The sequence below is a fragment of the Notolepis coatsorum genome (genome assembly GCF_963971535.1).
Source record: "Notolepis coatsorum genome assembly, chromosome: 8".
NCBI classification, from domain to species: domain Eukaryota; kingdom Metazoa; phylum Chordata; class Actinopteri; order Aulopiformes; family Paralepididae; genus Notolepis; species Notolepis coatsorum.
The window spans coordinates 96,422,879-96,445,025 of NC_140172.1; the positions used below are offsets into that span (position 1 = coordinate 96,422,879).

The 22,147-nt window shown below is 45.6% G+C and overlaps 1 protein-coding gene across 1 annotated transcript in view; it reads right to left on the bottom strand.

The window, feature by feature from the left end:
- auts2a (activator of transcription and developmental regulator AUTS2 a) overlaps nucleotides 1-22,147 on the bottom strand; it is a 537,648-nt gene that overhangs the window by 23,493 nt on the left and 492,008 nt on the right. The window contains exons 5-6 of the mRNA XM_084320130.1: nucleotides 4,142-4,769; nucleotides 2,123-2,415 (exon numbers count right to left, since the gene is read on the bottom strand). Of these exons, the coding sequence (XP_084176256.1) occupies nucleotides 2,123-2,415; nucleotides 4,142-4,769 (921 nt within the window). The remainder of the gene's footprint in view (nucleotides 1-2,122; nucleotides 2,416-4,141; nucleotides 4,770-22,147) is intronic.

Consider the following 22,147-nt stretch of genomic DNA (forward strand, 5'->3'; position numbering starts at 1 on the left):
TGCTTGCAGTCAACATGTACGAAACGGATTGTTTTTTCATCGGTACATTTACATTTTATACAGTTTTGAATACGAGTATAGTTTTGGAGATTTCTAGTAATTCCAGAGAAAGACACGATAATAGCCCTTTAGTGGAATACACCAAACACGTTGTAATTTTTCGGCTGATTTATGAATCATTTTCAAATAAACGCTAGATTATCGATAGCATATGTGTCCTCATGTACGAAGAGAAGCGGGGTATGAAAAATCGCTTCTCCATACTTTGGTCGGTGCGAACCTCACACACACACACACACACACACACACACACACACACACACACACACACACACACACACACACACACACACACACACACGCTCCGATGGCGGAGAAAGGAACATCTGATTACCCCAAGATTCGTAACATAAAGGCCTTACCTCACATCTGATGTCATGCAAAAAGATTAATCCAATTCCTGATCGCCATTCCAAATATCGATCGTGTCCATTGATCCAACGTTATAGTCCAAAACACATAATCCATGATGCTCCCAGTGGGGGGACTCAATGCAATAGTATCCAGCTGCATGCCCGAGAAGTAAAACCTGGACCAGACTTTTTTGATGCACAGTCCCAGCCAATCCAATCCAATGATGTGTAATACCATCCGGGAGACGATAGGCGGCGGTATTTGCCCTTTGCGAGCTCAGACCCATTCCCAATGATAACGTCAGGCTGGATGGATGAAAAATTTATGGATATCGCTAATAAAAGAAATAACGATTAAAACCTGACTATACTAGAGCGGTTAGGTGGCGTAGCGGAGAATGCGTTCGTCACCAGCCCCGGAGCTGTGAGCTGCATTCGCCTGTTCGAATCCAGCTCACAGCTCCGGGGTTGTCACCAGCTTGGCTGGCCGTTCACACTAATACAATTGGCTGTATTAGAGGGTGGGAGAAGCTGGCGGGGTGGGTCCGGGTCGTTGTAAACCGCGACTCCTACAGTTCGGTCGGGGCGCCTGCTAAGCGCGGATAGGACCTGAGGGGGATAGTGTGATCCTCCCACACACTACGCCCTCTCAATGAGAATCCGCGCTGCCAGGTGAAAAGAAGCAGTGATTGGCTGGACGTGTGTCGGAGGAAGCACGTGGTAGCCTCCACTCTCCCAGATGATCTGACTGTGGGGGGTAAGTGCGCAGCGACCAGGAAGGGATTGGGAATTGGCATACGACTAACATTGGGATGGGAGAAAAATCTGAGGAAAATGGAGGGGGAAAAATATATAAAAAAAAAAAAAAAAAAAAAAAAATACTCGTGATTGGCACTCAAGCGATGGCGAGTTAACCCGACTATACTCGTGGTTGGCACTGAATGGGTTAATATAGGGAGGTGTAGTGGTTATGTCATTGTTGTTTCCGGCCGGTCCACCTCGCTTGAAATTGCAATGTATTTCCACTGGACACTTTTCTAAATCTCGTTTAAAACAAATAAAGCATGAATATTGGCATGGTGTACCTTTCTCTGTGTATTCATCCACAATCTATAGCTCAACATGAAACAATTAGCAATTAATCATAAAATAATTACGTATAATTTTATTTCAACCAAAAATGCTTAAACAATAATGTTAGTGATATAAGGGAACACATTTTGTGTAAATGGAAAGCTTGCCAATGTCCATGAGGCAGAATTATTACAATAGCCGATAATACATTTTCCCAATGATAAATCCCTATATGGGTGGACCGCGCAGGAAACTAAAGTGACGTCAGACTACACCTCCCTATTGAGGTAGGACTGACATATGTGTTACTGTTGTGTAAGAAAGAGCAGATCAGTCATAGTTAGGTGGCTAGAGAACACTCTTGTTCACACAAAGCCCTCGGCACAGAGTAGCTACACCTCTTATAAATGATCACCAGGGGTAACATTATTCCGTCCACCTGCCTTCACATCTCACATGCTTCCACCTACCCATCAACACCGGTTCTCAAGCACCGTCTCACATGTCACAACCGACCTGGCATCTGCCACAACAACCCTGGGCGAAAAAAAAAAGCCTGCCACTTTGTTCTTGTGTAACGTTATCTGCAGTCAGATGCCCTGCCACGCCACATGGGGGCGGTGTTGAGGTTATACCTGAGTAGGCGCTCCCGGCGGCGGGGTGGTGTCCTCCGGGGGCGGGCAAGGCGCTAGACGTCAGTGGCGGCGGTGGGGGCAAGGCCGCCGGAGGTGCAAACATATTGGGGTGATGTGGGTGCGGCGAGGACTGCGGGCCGCGGGGGAAGCCGTGGGGGGGGACGCTCTGGTTGGGGGGGAAGGAGGACGACGCCGCGGCCAGCGGGGCTCCAGGGGGAGGAGGCGGGTGGTGGGGGAGGTGTACGAGAGGAGGGGCGCCGTGAGACTTGCTGCCCGGTGTGCTGCTCCGACTGCTGCTGCAGGGAAGGGAGGGTAGAAGAAGACAGGTTAACCCTTTCATCACCACTCTACCAAAGGGTTAACCCTTTCACTGCGACAATACAGAAGGTTAACCCTTTCACTGCCACACTACCAAACCTTTCACTGTGACAATACAGAAAGTTAACCCTTTCACTGTGACAATACAGACAGTTAACCCTTTCACTGTGACAATACAGAAAGTTAACACTTTCACTGTGACAATACAGAAAGTTAACCCTTTCACTGTGACAATACAGAAAGTTAACCCTTTCACTGTGACAATACAGAAAGTTAACCCTTTCACTGTGACAATACAGAAAGTTAACCCTTTCACTGCGACAATACAGAAGGTTAACTCTTTCACTACCACACTACAGACGGTTAACCACGCACGCACGCACGCACGCACGCACGCACGCACGCACGCACGCACGCACGCACGCACACACACACACACACACACACACACACACACACACACACACACACACACACACACACACACACACACACACACACACACACACACACACACACACACACACACACACACACACACACACACACACACACACACACACACACACACACACACACACACACACACACACACACACACACACACACACACACACACACACACACACACACACACACACACACACACACACACACACACACACACACTTAACTCCCTCTAGTGCCTGTAGAACCCAGTGCACACAGCACACAAAACGCATGAAAACAGCAAATTTTTTATAACACCCCTCAGATGCAAATAGCCATCACTGGCAAGCAGCGCAGCAGAGAGAGCATCTGTCTCTGAACACAGCTCTTGTCAAGCGCTTCCTCTGGAGCCAGCTATAGGTATTGCATATTGTGCATTGGATAGGGAATGAGTGTGTGTTTTTTGTAATGTGTGTGTGTGTGTGTGTGTGTGTGTGTGTGTGTGTGTGTGTGTGTGTGCGTGCATGCGTGCGTGCGCGCGTGTGTGTGTGTGTGTGGTTTGTCCCTGGAGGTAGGCAGAAAGCCGGTATCATTCTTTACACACTAAGCCCAAAAGCTCATTTGCTTCTTCTTCATAGCAGGGCTGCCTTGGCTGTGATTATTCACAGTGGATGCCAACGCCTGCTGCTGCTGGCACACTGGCAGAGGGTTGGCATGGAGGAGGAGAGGCGGGCAGCGCCAAGGTCCCCGAGAGCCCGCGAGGCAGAGCTGTTTGCTGGGATGCGAGTGGGCACTGAGGGAACTATCCTGGAGCCCTGAATTAATGGAGAGAGTTCCACGAGCCCCCACTGCGCTCCACTGTATAGATAGGACGCGATAGAATGAACTATGAGACAAGCCTCTACGGCTGCTGGTGCTGGAGGGCGAGACGCACCTCAGAAGGACAACGTGGGCGGTTAATAAATCACAGGCACTTAGAGCGGCACAAGTGGCCCTTCTATTCCCCCTGTTAACAATCAGTGCTACTGTTTGGCTCTGGGACTTTCAGCTTTTCCCGGGTAGCAATTTACATACTGATAGGGTATCACGCATACTTTCCGGCTCAAGAGTGATCTAGCATGTATGTAAGTGTTCTGTACCGCACTACAAAGCGATAACGGCCAAATAAATGTGAGCATTTTTAGTACTCGAGAACATCAGGACATTACCACCAACCTGGAATATTTCCCAGTATAAAATACATTTCTTTAAGTGTGAGTTTGTCCGTCCTACCTGTGACCGTTGAGGCTGAGGCTGCTGCTGTAGGCAGAGAGGGGGCGGGGGTGGCACCGTGAGGGGGGGCGCTGAGGCCCTGCCTGACTGGGGTGCTGTTGGTGCTGAGGGTGGTGGGTCGGTAGGGCGGGGGACAGCGGGTGCAGGTGCAAATTGGGCGTAGTAGGTGGAGGCCTGGGATGGGACAGCGCCTCAGGTTGATGCTGCTGGGACCGGGGCGGGGCGCCCGGCGTGGGCTCTTGTTGGCCCTGCGCAAGAGGCAGGGCTGCAGGCGTCTTAGGCCTGGGGGGAGCCTCGGAGCGTGAGGGCAAGTGAGCCAAGGACTGGGCCTGGTGGGCGTGGCCGTTCGCCTGGGTCCTCCGAGAGGGGAGGGGCGGCAGGGCCTGGGGGCAGCCGGAAGGCTGCTGGGGCAGGCGTTGGGGAAGGGGGAGGGAGGGGGCGGCGGAGTGGACCTGCGGGGGTTGCGGAGGCTGCTTGGGGGTGCTCGGAGCGGGCGGCGGCTGGGGGTCCCTGCAGCTCTCCGGGCTCCTCTCCTGACTCCGCTCTAGGCCTGACACCTTGAGGAGGCCGGGGCCCTGAGGCTCCTGGCTGCCATTGGTGGTGAGGACATCAAGGCTGAAATCTGGAACTGCGGAAGAGAGACAAACACAACGAGAACGTGTCACCAATGATCTGGAACAGTGAAACTGGGGGGGGAGGGACATATGCAAAGACAAAATGTCACCATTAATAGTCATTAATTTTCCGGACGCCCAGGATCTGCTGAAGGATCATTTGAATAGTAATAAGAATGATGAAAGCGGCGAACAACAGAGAGCAGATCCACTGAAGTGTCAGGGACTGTGACGAGCCTTCAACTCCAGTTGAAACGACGAAACGTCACGGGCCGCATCAAGGCTCTCAGAAACATCTACACGTGTTCACATCAACGGGCACAGATGTCAGCTGCAGATGTTAAAGCTTTGTGCGTGTCCACGCGTGTGTGTCTGTATGTCAGTATAATGTGTAATGAGCTCATTTTCCCTGTGTAAATGAAGTCTACAGAGGAGAACTGTCTGCGGCTCCTGGGGGAGATGCTGGCGGGGGGATGGGTGTAAGCGATGGGCCTTTTGTAGACTCGTGTCTACCCTAATTGCTTTCACTCTGCTATCATGCTGAGCGAGTACGTTTTTGTGTTGCCGCTGCGCTCTGAGTTGACAGATTGTGCCTCCACAAATAAAAAAAATAAAAAAAATAATAATAATTGTTATCCAATTCTTCTCTCATGCACACACTCCACACAGACACTCTGCGGGGGGGGGTTTCCAATTCGAGCACCGATTCTCCACCCCCTGTCACGCACACTTCAACAGTCCCCAGGCTCCCAACTACGTGTCAAAAATGTGTTTTTCTTGTTCAAGCTAATTCAGCGTATAAGATAACACTATAATATGCATGTAACACTATTACGTGTCATTCAATATTTGCGGAAAATACTTATTTTGACAAAAGCGTCTTGCAGAATGTCAGTTTATCCCAACATAAATACTGTTATGATAAGTTCGAGAGGTTCAGATTTCTGAACCTTCGTCATTTCCACTGCCAGTCACAACCGCAGAGTAATCTCTGGTTCCATGGAGTCTAACAGGATGAATAATGATGATTCTACAATGTGTAAAATCTCATAGAATAATAAGGGAGGAGATCTGTCCACACTATTTCCTCAGCGTCAGTGGAGACGACCTCTTCCCTCCTACACAGAGCATCATCAGCAGTCAGCTTGGCTGGTCTGTGCCGCGGAGGCAGGAGAGCTCCTGGGGGATGACAGAGAGCATACATAAACTGTAATTAACTCTCTCCCTGGGCCTCCTGGGGGGGGGGGGGGGGCAGGCAGAGTGGAGGTTCCTCCTCCAATGTCTGCCCCCCCGGAGTCCCTCCCTGGCACAGAGCTGTCGTCGACTGGGCTTGAATCCCCTTGGGGGTGTGTGAGAGGAGGTAGTCGGCACCGCAGAGCTCCATCCTGGCGGTGTTCTCAACCTCTCAGAGGGGCTTCTGTTCTGGCTCTACCTGTACCCCCCCCCCCAGGACTAGACAGGTTTTTAATACCACTGGGACGAACGGATGGGGAGCAAGAAATGGCTACGCTGCTAGCAGGGCTCTATGGAAACCATTAGAGAATTTAGAATGCTGCTAAACGGGGCATTAGCCCCACAGCCTGCAGGCCCACGTGACATGGCACTTTAAGGGTCAGAGAAGGCCTGGCGCATGATCACAATCAGTGATCATACAATAACAGCTAGCGACTCCTCTGGGACAGGATCTGGCTTCTGGCAAAACACATCTGCCGGTCTGATGGGAAACAAAAGACACTTGCCAGAGATTGTCCCCTTTGCAGCCAAAATAGAAGAGGAGAGAGAGAGGTTACAACAAGCCTTCAACTGAACCTGTTCGTAGAAGCTGTGGACTTTGTCCTTGGCACATGGAAAACCAACCAACCCATCCTGCCTTAATAATTCTCCAATCTCTCCTTTCAACAAACTAACCGACCAACCAACCAACCGACCAACCCATCCTGCCTTAATAATTCTCCAATCTCTCCTTTCAACAAACTAACCGACCAACCAACCAACCGACCAACCAACCCTGCCTTAATAATTCTCCAATCTCTCCTTTCAACAAACTAACCGACCAACCAACCAACCGACCAACCAACCCTGCCTTAATAATTCTCCAATCTCTCCTTTCAACAAACTAACCAACCAACCAACCAACCAACCCTGCCTTAATAATTCTCCAATCTCTCCTTTCAACACAGTAAATTTCGCAGAGTACATTTTACTCAAACTGAGTCCATTTGAGCCCAAGTGAGAAAAATTTTACTCAGTTTGAGTAAAATTTACTCAGCGAAATTTACTGTGAACAAACTAACGGAACGTAGACCAAATGCGTCCACATTTTTATAGGATTCTAGCACATTTTCATAACAATAGCGAATATTACCGTTTTCATTGAGGTTTCTTACAAATTAACGATGCTTTATGTTGTCCTTTATGCCGATTATCATAAAAATCTTAAATTGTACCATATGTCCCCCTTTAGACAACATATGTAACGCTACCAGCGCACTTTTGTTAAGATAATTAGTTTACCATTCGCGGTCGCTATACCGAGGTTGCAGTAATAGTTTACCGCTGTTCAGATCACGGCGAAGAATAGACACATCCCAGTGACATGTGACCTGTGCTAACGCTCTTGGGAAATGTATTCATGTAGTTTTCAACATTTTCACCTTTTAATTTTAAACCAATGATGCCATCTACTGACAACAGAAAGTGTTGTCTAATCGTCACCTTGAGAGTCACTTCCGTATACAGCGTCAGCCGAAACCCATTCTAGAGATTCCCACTTTTTATTGGGAATGGGGCGTGGCCGTATTTGGTCCCAGACAATAAGAGTGGCTGCGATTGGTCACCGTGACGTTAACTAACCAAACAAGACACACATTCTCTCTCTCTCTCTCTCTCTCTCTCTCTCTTTGTATTGTTATGCATTGTATTACGCTGCACCAATGCACCATCATGCAATGTACTTAATGAAGTTTTGAGCAGAGAACTTAAAGTTGTGCATGACTGGGTACTAGTATGTAATAGACTTGTCATTAATATATCCAAGACTAAATGTATTGTGCTGGGAACAAGGCACAGGTTATCTACAAATCCCAAGCTTCATTTAAACTTGTGTAATTCGGCAGTTGAACAAGTTGAAAGTACTAAACTCCTTGGAGTGATGCTGGATTGCACTCTGTCTTGGTCTCAGCATATTAATTATATTGTTTTAAAAATGGGAAGAGCAATTGGTATTTCCAGGAAATGTGCTTCTTTTGTTGCCCATCCCCTTTTATGTCAGATAGTGCAAAGTTTAGTTTTATGTCATCTTGACTATTGCTCTGCGATGTGGTCATCTGCTGCCAGTGGTGACCTCAGGAAGCTCCAGGTGGTCCAGAACAGGGCAGCACGGTTGGTACTGGGCTGCTCACTAAGGTCTAATGTGAGCCGTATGCATGCCCGCCTCTCTTGGCTTAACGTTGAAAATAGATTGTCTTTAATATACTTGTGCTGTTCAAGTTGGTCATGAGCAGTAAAACTCCTGTTTTTATACATAATCAGATTGTTTTTAGTAATACTGTGCACGAGCATTACACTAGAGGTTCCAGTAGTGGGCAGCTTGAATTGCCAGGTCCTAAAACCAACGCTTTAAGGAGATATTTTATTTTTAGAGCATTAACTCTTTGGAATAACCTGCCTCAAAATCTCTGCTGCATTTACAGTAGATTCACTTTTAAAAATAATCTTAAATTGTTTTTAAATTGTGTTTAACACTGTAAAGTAATTTTTTGTTTTTGTTTTACACTAATGTAATTTTAGCTATCTTAATTGTTACAGTAGTTTCATTATGCATTGTGTGTACTGACTTTTAATAATTTTGTTTTTGCAATGTGTGGACCCCAGGAAGACTAGCTGGTTGCTATGGCACCAGCTAATGGGGATCCCTAATAAAATCAAATCTCTCTCTCTCTCTCCCCCCCTGAGGTCCAAGGCCTTGTTTTCAGAATGTACTAACAAGCTAAAAGGGAGGTGTCTATTCTGGCCATAATGAAGACCCCTGGGCCCGGGAGTATCCCCCCCCCCCCCCACACACACACACATTATCTCCCACGAGGGTTCATTTGTCGGTCTCCTTCATCCCTGGAAACAAATACAACAACTCCAAACACTGTGCTCTCGCCACCAACATTTCATTATGCTGTGGTTGTAACCAGTAGCCTACACACAGAGTGTGGTTGTAACTAGGGATGCACCAATCCGATATTGATATCGGCCCCGATATGACTAAAATAGCTAGATCGGGTATCGGAGACAATAAAAAGAATAAAAAAATTATTTATGCTTTATTCAATAAATTGTATTACAAAATATATATATATGTACAGATGACACACACAGCTTGGGAGAATGAGGCCTGTTGGTAGGTTAGGCGAGCAGAGCCAGGGGCTGGAATGGATGTGTGTCTGTGTGTGTGTGTGTGTGTGTGTGTGTGTGTGTGTGTGTGTGTGTGTAGTGTGTGTGTGTGTGTGTGTGTGTGTGTGTGTGTGTGTGTGTGTGTGTGTGAGAGCAGGAAAGCCCTTTATTAATGCTGACTGTCAGGGGACCTAGTGTGAGGCTTAGGAGAACAACTCATTATCCGGGGTGAACCCTGTTAGTGGTCACCATGTATAGACCCCCCCCCCCACACACACACACACACACACACACACACACACACACACACACACACACACACACACACACACACACCACACACACACACCACACACACACACACACACACACACACACACACACACACACACATATTTCATTATGTTGATACACGGTTTATGATACAATACACTGAGAGACAGACAGTGAACCATGTAACAATTTGATTCAGCTGATTCAATATGATGTGATACGATGCAATATAATGAAATATGACACAAAATAATGTTGTGAGATTTCACATCACAGATGCTTGCTTTGACTCACAAGTCAATCCTATTTAACATAATTATTTGTTTGGATTAATCCTAGTTTTGCCTCTGGACTGGAATTCAGTTAAAACTAATTAGACATAATACACAATCTCACCTAATAAACTGCCTTTTAGGAGTTACAAATAAATAAGCTATTTTACATCATGAGCCCAGTTAAGCTCCTTCAGGGGACTTCTTCTCAATGAAAGTCCAAATGACATCCAAATTAGTGGGTATGTTCATCAGACACGCCTCATTATCGTAGATTGAAAGAAGCTATTGCATACAAAGACGCATGCATATAGGTCATAGCCAGGGGCTTGACATTAACACCCACCACCCGCCAAATGCTCCGTCACTCTTACCAGCCACTTTGGCGGGTAGACCGTGCAGCGTTTTAGATTCGTAGTGAAGAGTCTCTCCCTCTCTCGGAACGCAGTGCGTGCTTACTTGTGTCGCGCGTAATGGGAGTCTCTCTCTCTCTCTCTCTCTCTCTCTCTCTCTCTCTCTCTCTCTCTCTCTCTCTCGGAACGCAGTGCATGCTTACTTGTGTCACGCATAATGAGTCTCTTTCTCTCTCTCGGAACGCAGTGCGCTGGTGAAAATGCTGAGTGGCTAGTGACTTTGGAAAACCACTAGCCACAGTGGCTGGTGAGCCAAAAAGTTAATGTCAAGCCCATAGCTGTAAGTGAGTTAGGATGGATGTCCCTTATCATAGCTATGCAATTTGCTATGAGTGTCAAAACCTAATGTTAAATTTAGTACGAGCCCTTTAGTAGACACTCTATCTTATTAGTAACACCTTGCACTCCACGCTGCTATGCAGTGGACCCCCGGCTCACGGCTGCCACGCTGTTCTATTTGTGATAAAGACAACTGGCCAAAATCCTGCCTGGCTTTAATTACCGCAGGGAGGAGGGGGTTGACAAATGTGATGTGGTGCATGAGGTAACTTCAGATGGCATTTGACCGTAGCCACAGTACATTAGTGGATTAATGTAGTCGATTAATGTAGCGTATTATGTTTCAATGTCATCACTTGATATAACCTGGCCTATTAACAAACAGGCATTAACATCATCTTTAATGGTTCTTGGCAGGCCCGCACCTGTCCTTTAAGAAAAAAAACTGCTGAGTTCCTTTCCACAAGCCTCTCTCTCTTTCTCTTTCTCTTTCTCTTTCTCTCTCTCTTTCTCTTTCTCTCTCTCTCTCTCTCTCTCTCTCTCTCTCTCTCTCTCTCTCTCTCTCTCTCTCTCTCTCTCTCTCTCTCTCTCTCTCTCTCTCGTTGGGGGGGGTCTGGCAGTTCTTCCCTCAGAGTGGAGACACTCTCGACTAATAAATATGGGAGCTGAGACCTCCAGGATATCCCAAGCCTCCAAGCCCTCAATCACCCCCTTCCCACCGTTCCACCTCGGAATAGCCACCTCACACATTCTTAAACCTCACGCTCACTTATGGGTTCCTACCCCGACATGGGGTCACATAGCTTCAATCACACAAAACCAACAAACAAACACATAGCAGAACCTTTACAGCTTGACAACTGACCCATGACCATTATAGTGTGTGTGTGTGTGTGTGTGTGTGTGTGTGTGTGTGTGTGTGTAGGTGTGTGTGTGTGTGTGTGTGTGTGTGTCGGTGCCTCAGAGTGACACATGGTGCCAGAGGTGAGGTCCTTAGAGGACCAACCCAGACACGCTGATGCTAGTGTTTCTCAGAACAGGAAGTTGTCCAGCCCGCTCAGTGTCAAACTACCAACATTCACGCATAGCTCGTATAGGACATACACGACACGCTAGCTGGTATGGGGATAGCAGGCCTGTTTCTCTTGTTTAGTAGCTTCTATACACAAAAGCCTCTCAATTAATATTTTAAATTTAAACGACAAACTTTTCCTCCATTCTAATATCTTAGTGAGCCACTTCACATCTTAGCATATGGAAGCGTATTGCTGCCACACCATAAACAGAGATCAGTATCACGTTATAACTTATTGTTTTTTTTTTTTTGGTCTTTTTCCCCCTCCATTTTCCTCCGATTTTCTCCCATCCCAATGTTAGTCGTATGCCAATTCCCAGTCCCTTCCTGGTCGCTGCGCACTTACCCCCCACAGTCAGATCATCTGGGAGAGTGGAGGCTACCACGTGCTTCCTCCGACACACGTCCAGCCAATCACCACTTCTTTTCACCTGGCAGCGCGGATTCTTATCGAGAGGGCGTAGCGTGTGGGAGGATCACACTATCCCCCTCAAGTCCTATCCGCGCTTAGCAGGCGCCCCGACCGAACTGTAGGAGTCGCTGTTTACAACGACCCGGACCCACCCCGCCAGCTTCTCCCACCCTCTAATACAGCCAATTGTATTAGTGCAGACGGCCAGCCAAGCTGGTGACAACCCCGATTTTATAACTTATTGTTTTAACATAAAACGTTTCAGGTTATAACGTGATAACTTATTGTTTTAACATAAAACGTTTCACGTTATAATGTGATACCAACTTATCACGTTAAAACATGAAACGTTTTATGTTAAAACAAGAAGTTATCACGTTATAACGTGATACCAACTTATCACGTTATAACGTGAAACGTTTTATGTTAAAACAATAAGTTATTATGTTTATAACGTGAAACTTTTATGTTAAAACAATAAGTTATTACGTTATAACTAGAGATGTTCCGATACCATTTTTTCCTTCCCGATCCGATTCCGATAACTAAGCTTTGGGTATCGGCCGATACCGATACTGATCCGATACCAGTGCATACATTTAAAATGATTATAAATTATAAAACTTTTTTTTTTAGCTACCGTTTTATATATAGCCTACTGTTTTTTAGTAATAACTATAAAGTAATGGTATTTATTCAACAACAGCTGATTGTATAGATTAGTATTATACAACTATGCTCAATGAGTTCACCCACGGAAAGGTTGTTGTGACATTGATTCCGCACGGAGGTTACACGTTGTTGCACTTCCTATCCAGTCGGCTCCGTTTAGGTTAGCTACTGTAGTAGCAGAGGCTCTGTTGTGATTTTTAATGCACAATAAATATTCAACATTCTCTTTTGAGACTCCGCCTCAGACTCTTATCATTTGGCACTAAAAGCTAAACATTGTCACCGGTATCATGGCTGTCCGCATTATGTCATTAATTGCGTGCATGTGTGGGAGAGGTTGATCAGTTAGCCACGTTAGCATGAGCTAGCAGTTAACGTGAGCTAGGTTAGATGGAAACAAGACAATATAACGTTACTGGTGAAAAAGTTATTTACCTTGGAATACTCCTTTGCCAACTTGCTGTACTTTGCTTGCAGGTCTGCAGCCATTATTGCTGGATTATGAATAGCCCCAACTTTAGCCAAGGTAACGTTAAAGCTAAAACTAGCTTTTCGGTTAGCTCTTCAGCTAATGCTAATAACACCAGCAAGCGAATACATCAGAGCTCCCCGTCACACTGCTGTCAGGACGATGGCATTTAAGAAAGTATCTGCTGTTAAAATGACAAACAGCATTGACACTTTAATTCACGGTCGATTAAAAACACGTTTGTTTTATAATGCTTACTCTCAGTAGGAGGATACCGCACGTGTTGTTTATAAATTACGTCATATGGTATCGGAGCATAGAATTAGAGGGTACTCGCCGATACCGATACCAGCATTTTAGGCAGTATCGGAGGCATTTCCGATACTGGTATCGGTATCGGAACAACTCTAGTTATAACGTGATACTGATATTTTTGTTCCGTTTCTGGTGTGACAGCAATATGCTTCCGTATTAGCCAGAGACTGAGTACGGGAAGAAAAAGTGCAAATTTTTCATTTAGTGCTACGTCTTATCTTTCCCCACACAGCGACGCAGAGGACCGGTGGGTGTGAGTGACTCGGTTTGGACGAGGCTGGGTGACAGCTGTGGAACTGTTGAGAGCTTCCCAGGAAACAGGTGCCACCAGAGTAGGGGAGAAACATGTTTTGGGAACACGGTGTGTGTGTGTGTGTGTGTGGGGGGGGGGGGGGGTAGGGCTGGGCGATATGGCCAAAAATTGTATCACGATAAATTTAAAGGCTATTTTTGCTGAAGAAACCAGAAGGTTAATTGTGGTTCAGAATATTCTTTATTGTCAAAACATGGCAAACTAGGCCTATACTTGCCAAACCACAAATCTGAGGTAGAACATGAACACAAACTGTATAACAATACAACTTTTATAACTGGCATTAACAATGAAATAAATAAATAAATAAATAAATAAAATCAAAATTATGGTATAAATAATGAAAAATAAATTAAATAAATAAAATCTCATGTCTGATTAGCACACATAGCCTACTGTGTACAGACGGTTTCAACCTGTATTTTAAATGAGAAAGCAAACAAAATAAATGGACAAGAGAAAAAGAGATCTCAATTTGGTCAGTATTGACTGGAAACATCACTGCCTGGTATGGAAACAGCACGGCACAGGACAAGAAGGCCCTACAGAGAGTGGTGCGCTCAGCCGAGCGTACCACGGGTATTGCACTACCACCCCTGCAGGTTCTATACAACAAGAGGTGCAAATCCAGAGCCTGCAGAATAATGAAAGACCCACACCACCCCAACAACAGCCTGTTCATGCTGCTCAGGTCAGGCAGACGCCTGCGAACACCAGCTGCTAGGACAGAGAGACTTCGGCTCAGCTTCTTCCCCCAGGCCATCAGAGCCCTGAACACTGAACTCTCCACACACAAGCACACATGAGCACACACACAACACACACACTGGACACGCTCACACACTAGCAGCCACTTTAACATGAGCAGGCACACACTCATGCTGCACACGCCCACACTTATGGCCACTAAGGAAAGGTCACTTTAAAAATAGTATAGTATAACCGGAGATTGTATAAATTAGCATGTACAGAAAGACACTACCAAAGGACCTAGTATGTCCTCCATGCTCTGTAAATAACTTATGTACATATACCGATATGCCCTAACATGTTACTTGTTTATTGCACAATGTTACTTGTTTATTGCACAATGTTGATTCTATTATATGCTATTTGCACATCGTTGCGGGCAAGACCACCCGCATTTCATTGTATACTTGTATGCCATGACAAATAAATCTCTTGACTTGACTTGTCATTTGGACAAGCAAAGCCATTAGTTTAAGTTGCGGGCAAGAAAGACAAGTCTGTCCACAAATCTGAGGTAGAACATGAACACGAACTGTATAACAATAAAACTTTTATAACTGGCACTAACTCATTCAGCGCCATCGCTTAATGCGCCAGAGGGCACTAGAACGTCATCGCTTTAATCAATGGGGAGACTGCGAGATTTGCGAGCGCTTAACGTTTATCTTATATTATAGCTATGGGTCTAATACACCCGTCGATTTTCAGTGAGTTGCTTCCAGTCAACATGCACAAAACAGATTGTTTTTTCATCCGTACATTTCCGTTTATACCGTTTTGAATATGAGTATAGTTTTGGTGATTCTTAGTAATCCCAGGAAAAGACGCGATAATAGCCCTTTAGTGGAATACACTAAAGTAAACAGTGTCATTTTTCGCCTGATTATCGAATCTTCCTGAAATCAACGCTAGATTATCATTATTATCCTTCCTCATGCATACATGAAATGGCCCTCGTAGCGCGGGGCTCCCCCCCCCCCCACCTCCTGCACCCAAAGCACACAGCCACACACACAGACAGCGTCGATCGCGGTAGAAAGAAATATCAGATCAATGCAAGATTTTATATATAGAGTCCTTACCTGGTCTCTGATGTAATGCAAAATAAATAATCCAATTATCTGATCGCCATTCCAAATACTGCTCGTGGAGGTCCGTCCCACATTACCGAGTGTTACACATGAACGGGCGGGCAGGGTTACTGTTCCATGTTCCATGCCATCGTTGTAAAGGCCTGCCTCGTCTGAGTATTTAAACCCGCACGGCTCAGATCGGCCCGGAAAAGAAACTACACCATTTCTAATAGTGTGCAATACCGTAGGCGTCTGTATTTACCCTTTTGCGAGCTCAGACCCATTCCCAATGATAACATCAGGATGGATGGATGTAAAATGTATGGATATATAGCTAATAAAATAAATAACTATTAAAACTAGGGATGTCACAATCGCATTTTTTTGCTCCTGATCCTGTTGATACCAATCTTTCCCAAGCCGATCTTTCCCATTAGTAACCAATTTGACGCATTTTTGTCAGAAACTGGCGAAGCGAGACAAGCCCCTCTGTTGCCTCAATAGCCCCAGTCGAGCGCGGCGGCTCACATTACATTCACCCTGAGCCCCTGAGAATGTGCTTCATACGAGAAATATTAAAAGTTTCAATCTGTTTGCACATGAGTACATTCACAGTGTTCGACTTACGTAATGATTTGCTCCATTTTGGCCTGAAATGCAGACAATAATCCTCACAAAGCGAATGTTGACGTTATCCAGGTGAAGGTTCTTCATTCAAGCGAGGCATTGCAATCAATACAGCTGTTTGGTAAAGCACCAGCCGCCGGGTCCCCCATTCCTTTGCTCGCTCTAGTCACATAACGTGACGTATTAGATTGGTTGTGTTGAACGCAGCTCTGTTCTTTCCTCCACGTGGAACGTCCGCTTTGCAAACATTGCAACTGGCTATTGGACTGGCTTCGGTTTCAATTTTAAAATGCTTCCAAACTTCTGACATTTTGTCTAGCTGCTCCGAGTCATCAGGTGGACCTGCCGGTGTTGCGGGAGCGACGCGTTGTGAGGACGGTCTGCTATTTTCGGCATACGTCACTGTCGTGCGACGGTGTAAATTAAAACTAAGGCCTCAGTATGAGTTTAAGACATGAACATGGTCATGTTTGTTGAATAAAATAAAAAAATCTTCTGAAAATCATGTGATCGGCCCCCGATCCCGAGATCGGATCGGGACATCCCTAATTAAAACCCAACTTTACTCGTGATTGGCGCTGAGCGGTTGGCGAGTTAACCCGACTTTACTCGTGACTGGCATTGAATGAGTTAATGAAAAAGAAATAATAATAATAAAACCATGTTTCATATTTATATTGAGGAAAAATATATCGCGATAACTATTGTTATTGTTTTATAGCCCAGCCCTAGTGTGGGGGGTGTACAGAGTGGTGTACAGGGTGAAGAGAGATGCGGAGGATGGTAGGAACAGCAGGAACACAACAACAACAACAACAACAACAAGCTGAACACACTGAACAGTGAACACCCTGCTCTACTTATCTGGATGATGCAATAACAGGTAAAGTGGTGTCTGACTGTGCCATGCTACAACACACACCTGGAGAGAGGAGGGGAGGACTGGGAGAAGAGGGAGGAGCAGGAGGAGGAGGAGGAGGAGGGGGGAGGAGGAGGAGCAGGAGGAGGAGGGGAGGACTGGGAGAAGGAGGGGAGGAGGAGGAGCAGGGCAGGGCTGTACACTGCGACGAGATGATCGCGAATTGCCCCTTTAATTGGCCGTTGCGATTGGTAAATATTATCTGGGGGCGGGCTTGCGAGTAGTGCTTTCAAGCCTTGCATTCGCATTTCACTCCTAAATTATCCAAGGCGTGTGATGACGCGATGACGTCACTCACGCGAGCTGAGCAGTGAGCACTCAGCAGGTATGATCAGCGGGAACAATCGACTGAGCACTCACTCTGATAGACTGGCTGACTGTCTGATTTAGCTATGAAGAAAAGTAAAGTTAGTATTGCTTCATATTTTCGACGCGTTCGACCTCCTATAGTGAGCCGAACTGAACTGAACTCAGACACACGGAGACACTGCTGCTCCTCCTCCCTCCCGCACCCGTGGCTGTTGTAAACACTAGTCTCTAGTGGGACACTGGGACCTCGGTGAGCCTGCCAGCCGGCTAGCTACTGATATCAACAAATGCTCCAGCAAGTCTAGTAGTGCATGATAGCTCGCGTTAGCGCACTGTTCAAAACGAAACGTCCCATTAAACTAAATAGCTACAGATAGCTCCTGATATCAATGTCTTATAACACTGAGTCGATGCGTATTCGAGCTGAGGGCACGCTGAATATAGTCAATAGGGTGCAGCTGCAGCGCCGGAGAATCTTGGCCGTAGCTGGAGGCTACAGTATAGGGTCCAGCTGCAGCTCCGGAGAATCCTGGCCGTAGCTGGAGGCTACTCGAGTACACACAGACAGTGGAGCTGGTTGCATATAGCGAGCATTTTGACTTGTTGCGTGGTGGCGATGTCTCGCAGATAATACAACTACAAGTATGATTATATAATATATATATTTTATTAAAAAGAAAATCGATATAAATAATGGTAAAATTGTTATTTAAAAATGTGCCCCTAAAAAATATTTTTTGCCCCTAAATTTCTCATTTAGGGGCAAGTGTGCCCCTAGTGAAAAAGCTTAGCGTACAGCCCTGCAGGAGGAGGACTGGGAGAAGAGGGAGGAGCAGGAGGAAGAGGAGGGCACCCTGTCAGGGTTAATAAAAAAACAACCACCCACCCGGGGAGAACGGGCTGACAGTCCTGAATCCCAGCGCTGTCCGTCACACAGCTGACAGAGACCCTCAGAGTCCCACTCATTCACTGTCTCCCATCAATTCCCATCTCTCTCTCTCTGTCTCCACCCGTATTCTGTCTCGCTCCCTGCTGTGCTGCTTCTAAGCGAGAATCGAAGCGAGCCACTCGCCGACACATCACTCCCTCCTCAACGTTTGAGTGACAACAGATCCACCACTCTGCAGCCTATACAGTGTCACTCTTGAAAAGGCCACCATGCTGACTGCTGGGCTGGGAATCATGGGAGACAGATGGATTTGGTCTATAGAGAAAAACGGCGTGATTTCACTTCTACTCCTGCCAGCCGGACTGGTAATCATGTACGTATATACATGGTGGTGTGGTTTGTGGATATTCTCTCTCCCCCCCCCCCCCCCCCCCCCCCCTGTGCTCGACTGAAGACATTCTCAGTCGACCAATTAGTTGATTTGATCAACAAATCTGTAAAATGTCCAATATCTAAAAATGACTCATTCAGCATGGAAAAAAAGCATAAAAGCCAACTAATCGACTAACAAAGCATTGGGTTACTAAAACCAAACAGACAGGTTAATCAACTAACAAAGCATTGGATCACTAAAACCAAACAGACAGGTTAATCGACTAACAAAGCATTGGATCACTAAAACCAAACAGACAGATTAATCGACTAACAAATCATTGAATCACTAAAACCAAACAGATAGGTTAAGCCACTAACAAAGCATTGTTAGCACTCACTCCTTTCACGGTAGCCTGTTTGCTCAAGTTGAATATATTAAAGTGCACATACGGCTGAACGAGGACTGCTACCTGGCTGTATTCTGTGAGAAATTCCATCTCACATCAGTGTGTCAGTGTAAACATGAATTATGATGGCGCCGTGATTTCAGAATGCCTCTTCACGCAGTCCCCGATAGAGGCCTTGCACGGGATGTTTAAAATGCCCATTTGTCCTCCATGTTGGAAGAAATTAGGGCTGTCCCCGACTAAGGATTTGGATGGTCGACTAGGATTGGCCAAAATTTGCCGTTAGTCGACAAAAAAATAAATAAAATAAAAAAAAAGTATAATATTTTAATTAAATTTTTTTTTATCATTCCATTTGGGCTGTGGGGGGTGCTTAATGTCTGAAGGAGTCGACTGAAGGCTTCTTGTCCTCTGCAAAAGCATGCAATTGGTCCACTGATGGATACATCTTGATATTTGTCTAGTATAGTGTGTTCATTAGATGGGTGAAATCCTCTTTCAGTGCCTCTGTGCCTGTTTTCGTAGGCAGTTAGCCTCTGGTATGCGTGCCATTAGCGTTCGCCACGCTTCTATGCCTCTTTTCTTTTGAAAAAAATGATTTTTTTTTTTTTTATTATTATATTCGACTAAGAGGTTGGCCAGTCGACTACGGCCCCTTTCGACCGATTAGTCGACTAATCGATTAATAGGGGTCAGCCCTAGAAGACATAATGGTTGCTATGGGGCGAATTCACAAAGAATGGATTGCGCCCGCTAATAGCACCCTTAACTGCGCGTAGGGCTGGGCGATATAACGATAACGATAAATATCGCGATATATTTTAATAATCGATATCGAATATCGAAAGTAAAAAAAAATCGAAAAATCGTTTTTTTTTTTCTTTTACCTGCAACAGGGCAGTTTTAAAACCAGAGACAGTGGACAGACTTGTCTTTCTTGCCTGCAACTTAAAGTAATGGCTTTGCTTGTCCAAATGACAATACTGACCAAACCAGATTTCTTTTTCTCTTGTCCATTTATTTTGTTTGCTTTCTAATTTAAAATACATTTTGAAACCGTCTGTACACAGTAGGCTATGTGTGCTAGCAGAACTAGACTCCAGTCACGAGTCACAGTGCACATGTGCGGTGGTTTGTCCACCAAAAAAGCGCCAAAAGATCGAAAATAAACTAGCAGAGCCAGAACTGTTCAACTCCTCTGGAGCCACAGCCAGCAGAGAAGCCGGTTTACTTTAGCTTTTAAACCAGCTGCAGCCTGAGAACTGGAGTGTGAGGGGATGTAACACTAAAGATGGCGGCAATGACAAAGAATTGCTGCAAAATAAACATACATCTGTTGTTAAAAAAAAGAAAAAAAAAAAAGGGTTTTTTTTTATACTTATAACAATTCGATAATTATCGATATCGAGAAATAAAATAAAATTATCATATCGTTATCGCGATATGATTTTTTTCCATATCGCCCAGCCCTAACTGCGCGTGATCGCTATTTGCTCCGTCTTAAGGACCTATTCACTCCAGATATTGCTCGAATGATATACTAGCGCAAACACGCCCATACGTGTGCAATTTGCTCCTGATATCTGTCAGCGATGTTGGCTCACGGAGCATCTGAGTGCGAGTCCATCGGACCTTCCTACACTGAGCTATATGGTAACTTTCGCGCACCTACCCCCTACAGGTGAATGCCTCATTGCTGCGGAGGTATTACATTTACATTTTACATTTAGTCATTTAGCTGACGCTTTTATCCAAAGCGACTTACAAGTTCTGTACGACAAGCCATCAGGAAGGGCACAACTCTATCAGCTGAGCAACAATGTTCATCAAAGTGTTGAGTGCTACAGTGTAGGTTAGTTTATTAGGACAAGTGCATGACAGTACGGTTAGTTAGGGTTAGATTTTTTTATTGTTTTTTTTTTTTTTTTTTTTTTTATTCAGATAATGGTTGAAGAAGTGCGTCTTTAGTCGACGGCGAAAGATTGGACGTGATTCGGCTGTCCTAACTGGGGTGGGTAGTTCATTCCACCATTGTGGGGCAAGGACTGAGAATAGGCGACTTCTCTTTGATGACCCTCCCGGAGCTTGGATAGGAGTAGGTCTGAGGCGGCCAGAAGATGCAGAGCGTAGGGGTCTTGAGGGTGTGTAGTTAGAGACCATTGACCGGAGGTAGGCGGGAGCGGTTCCCTTTGCCGCACGGTATGCTAGGTCGAGGGCCTTGAAGCGGATTCGTGCAGCAATGGGGAGCCAGTGCAGGTCCCTAAGAAGTGGGGTGACATGGGCCGACTTCGGTAGGTTTGAGATCAGGCGGGCCGCTGCGTTCTGAATGAGTTGAAGAGGCTTAGTGGCAGTGGCCGGGAGGCCAGCGAGCAGTGCATTGCAGTAGTCGAGGCGGGAGATGACTGTTGATTGGACGAGGAGTTGCGGTAGGAGTATTTGCGGTAGGTGCGCGAAAGTTACCATTTAGCTCATGGTAGGAAGGTCCGATCGACTCAGGGTTTATCTCTACGTGTTCAGGAGACTCAGGTGCATAAAAACTTGATCATGGTCATGTCTCTAGTACCCCCACAACCCGACCTACGAGTGAATCTATGAAGGGGAGCAAAATATGGCAGGAGACTTATTTTGTGAAAACCCCTTTTTCGTTAACCACTAATAAGCTACAAAACCAAACTGTCTATCATATCAAAAAAATAAATCCATCTAGAATTTGCCCACCCAGATGGTGGTACCATATCGTTTGTCATGTCATCCAAAAGTAATTAGTTTGAGCAGACTTGTCCATGGTCTGAATCTTTAGGCCGAGTTAGGCACTGTGTGCCAGTGAAAATAATTTCAGATTTAGCAGTATTTTTAGAGTGAGAAATTAAGTTGTATTTAATGTTTAGTTAAGAGATAGAACTCGCATTCTCATATACTCCAGAATAAACTTTTCATTGACTGTGTTTCCAGCGTCTACCACTAATGCGCTTAGTTACCACCATTCTCTGAAGACGTAAATAGCGTCACTTTAACTGTGTGTGGCAATTAGTGCCGATCTTTGTGAATTAGTAGTGTTTTTGCAATGAGGCTCATTTGCATAGAAAGGGACACATTTTCCGCCCATATTACCTCATTTAAATACCTGCAAATAGCACCGACGCACAGAGACGCAATGATGATGGCAA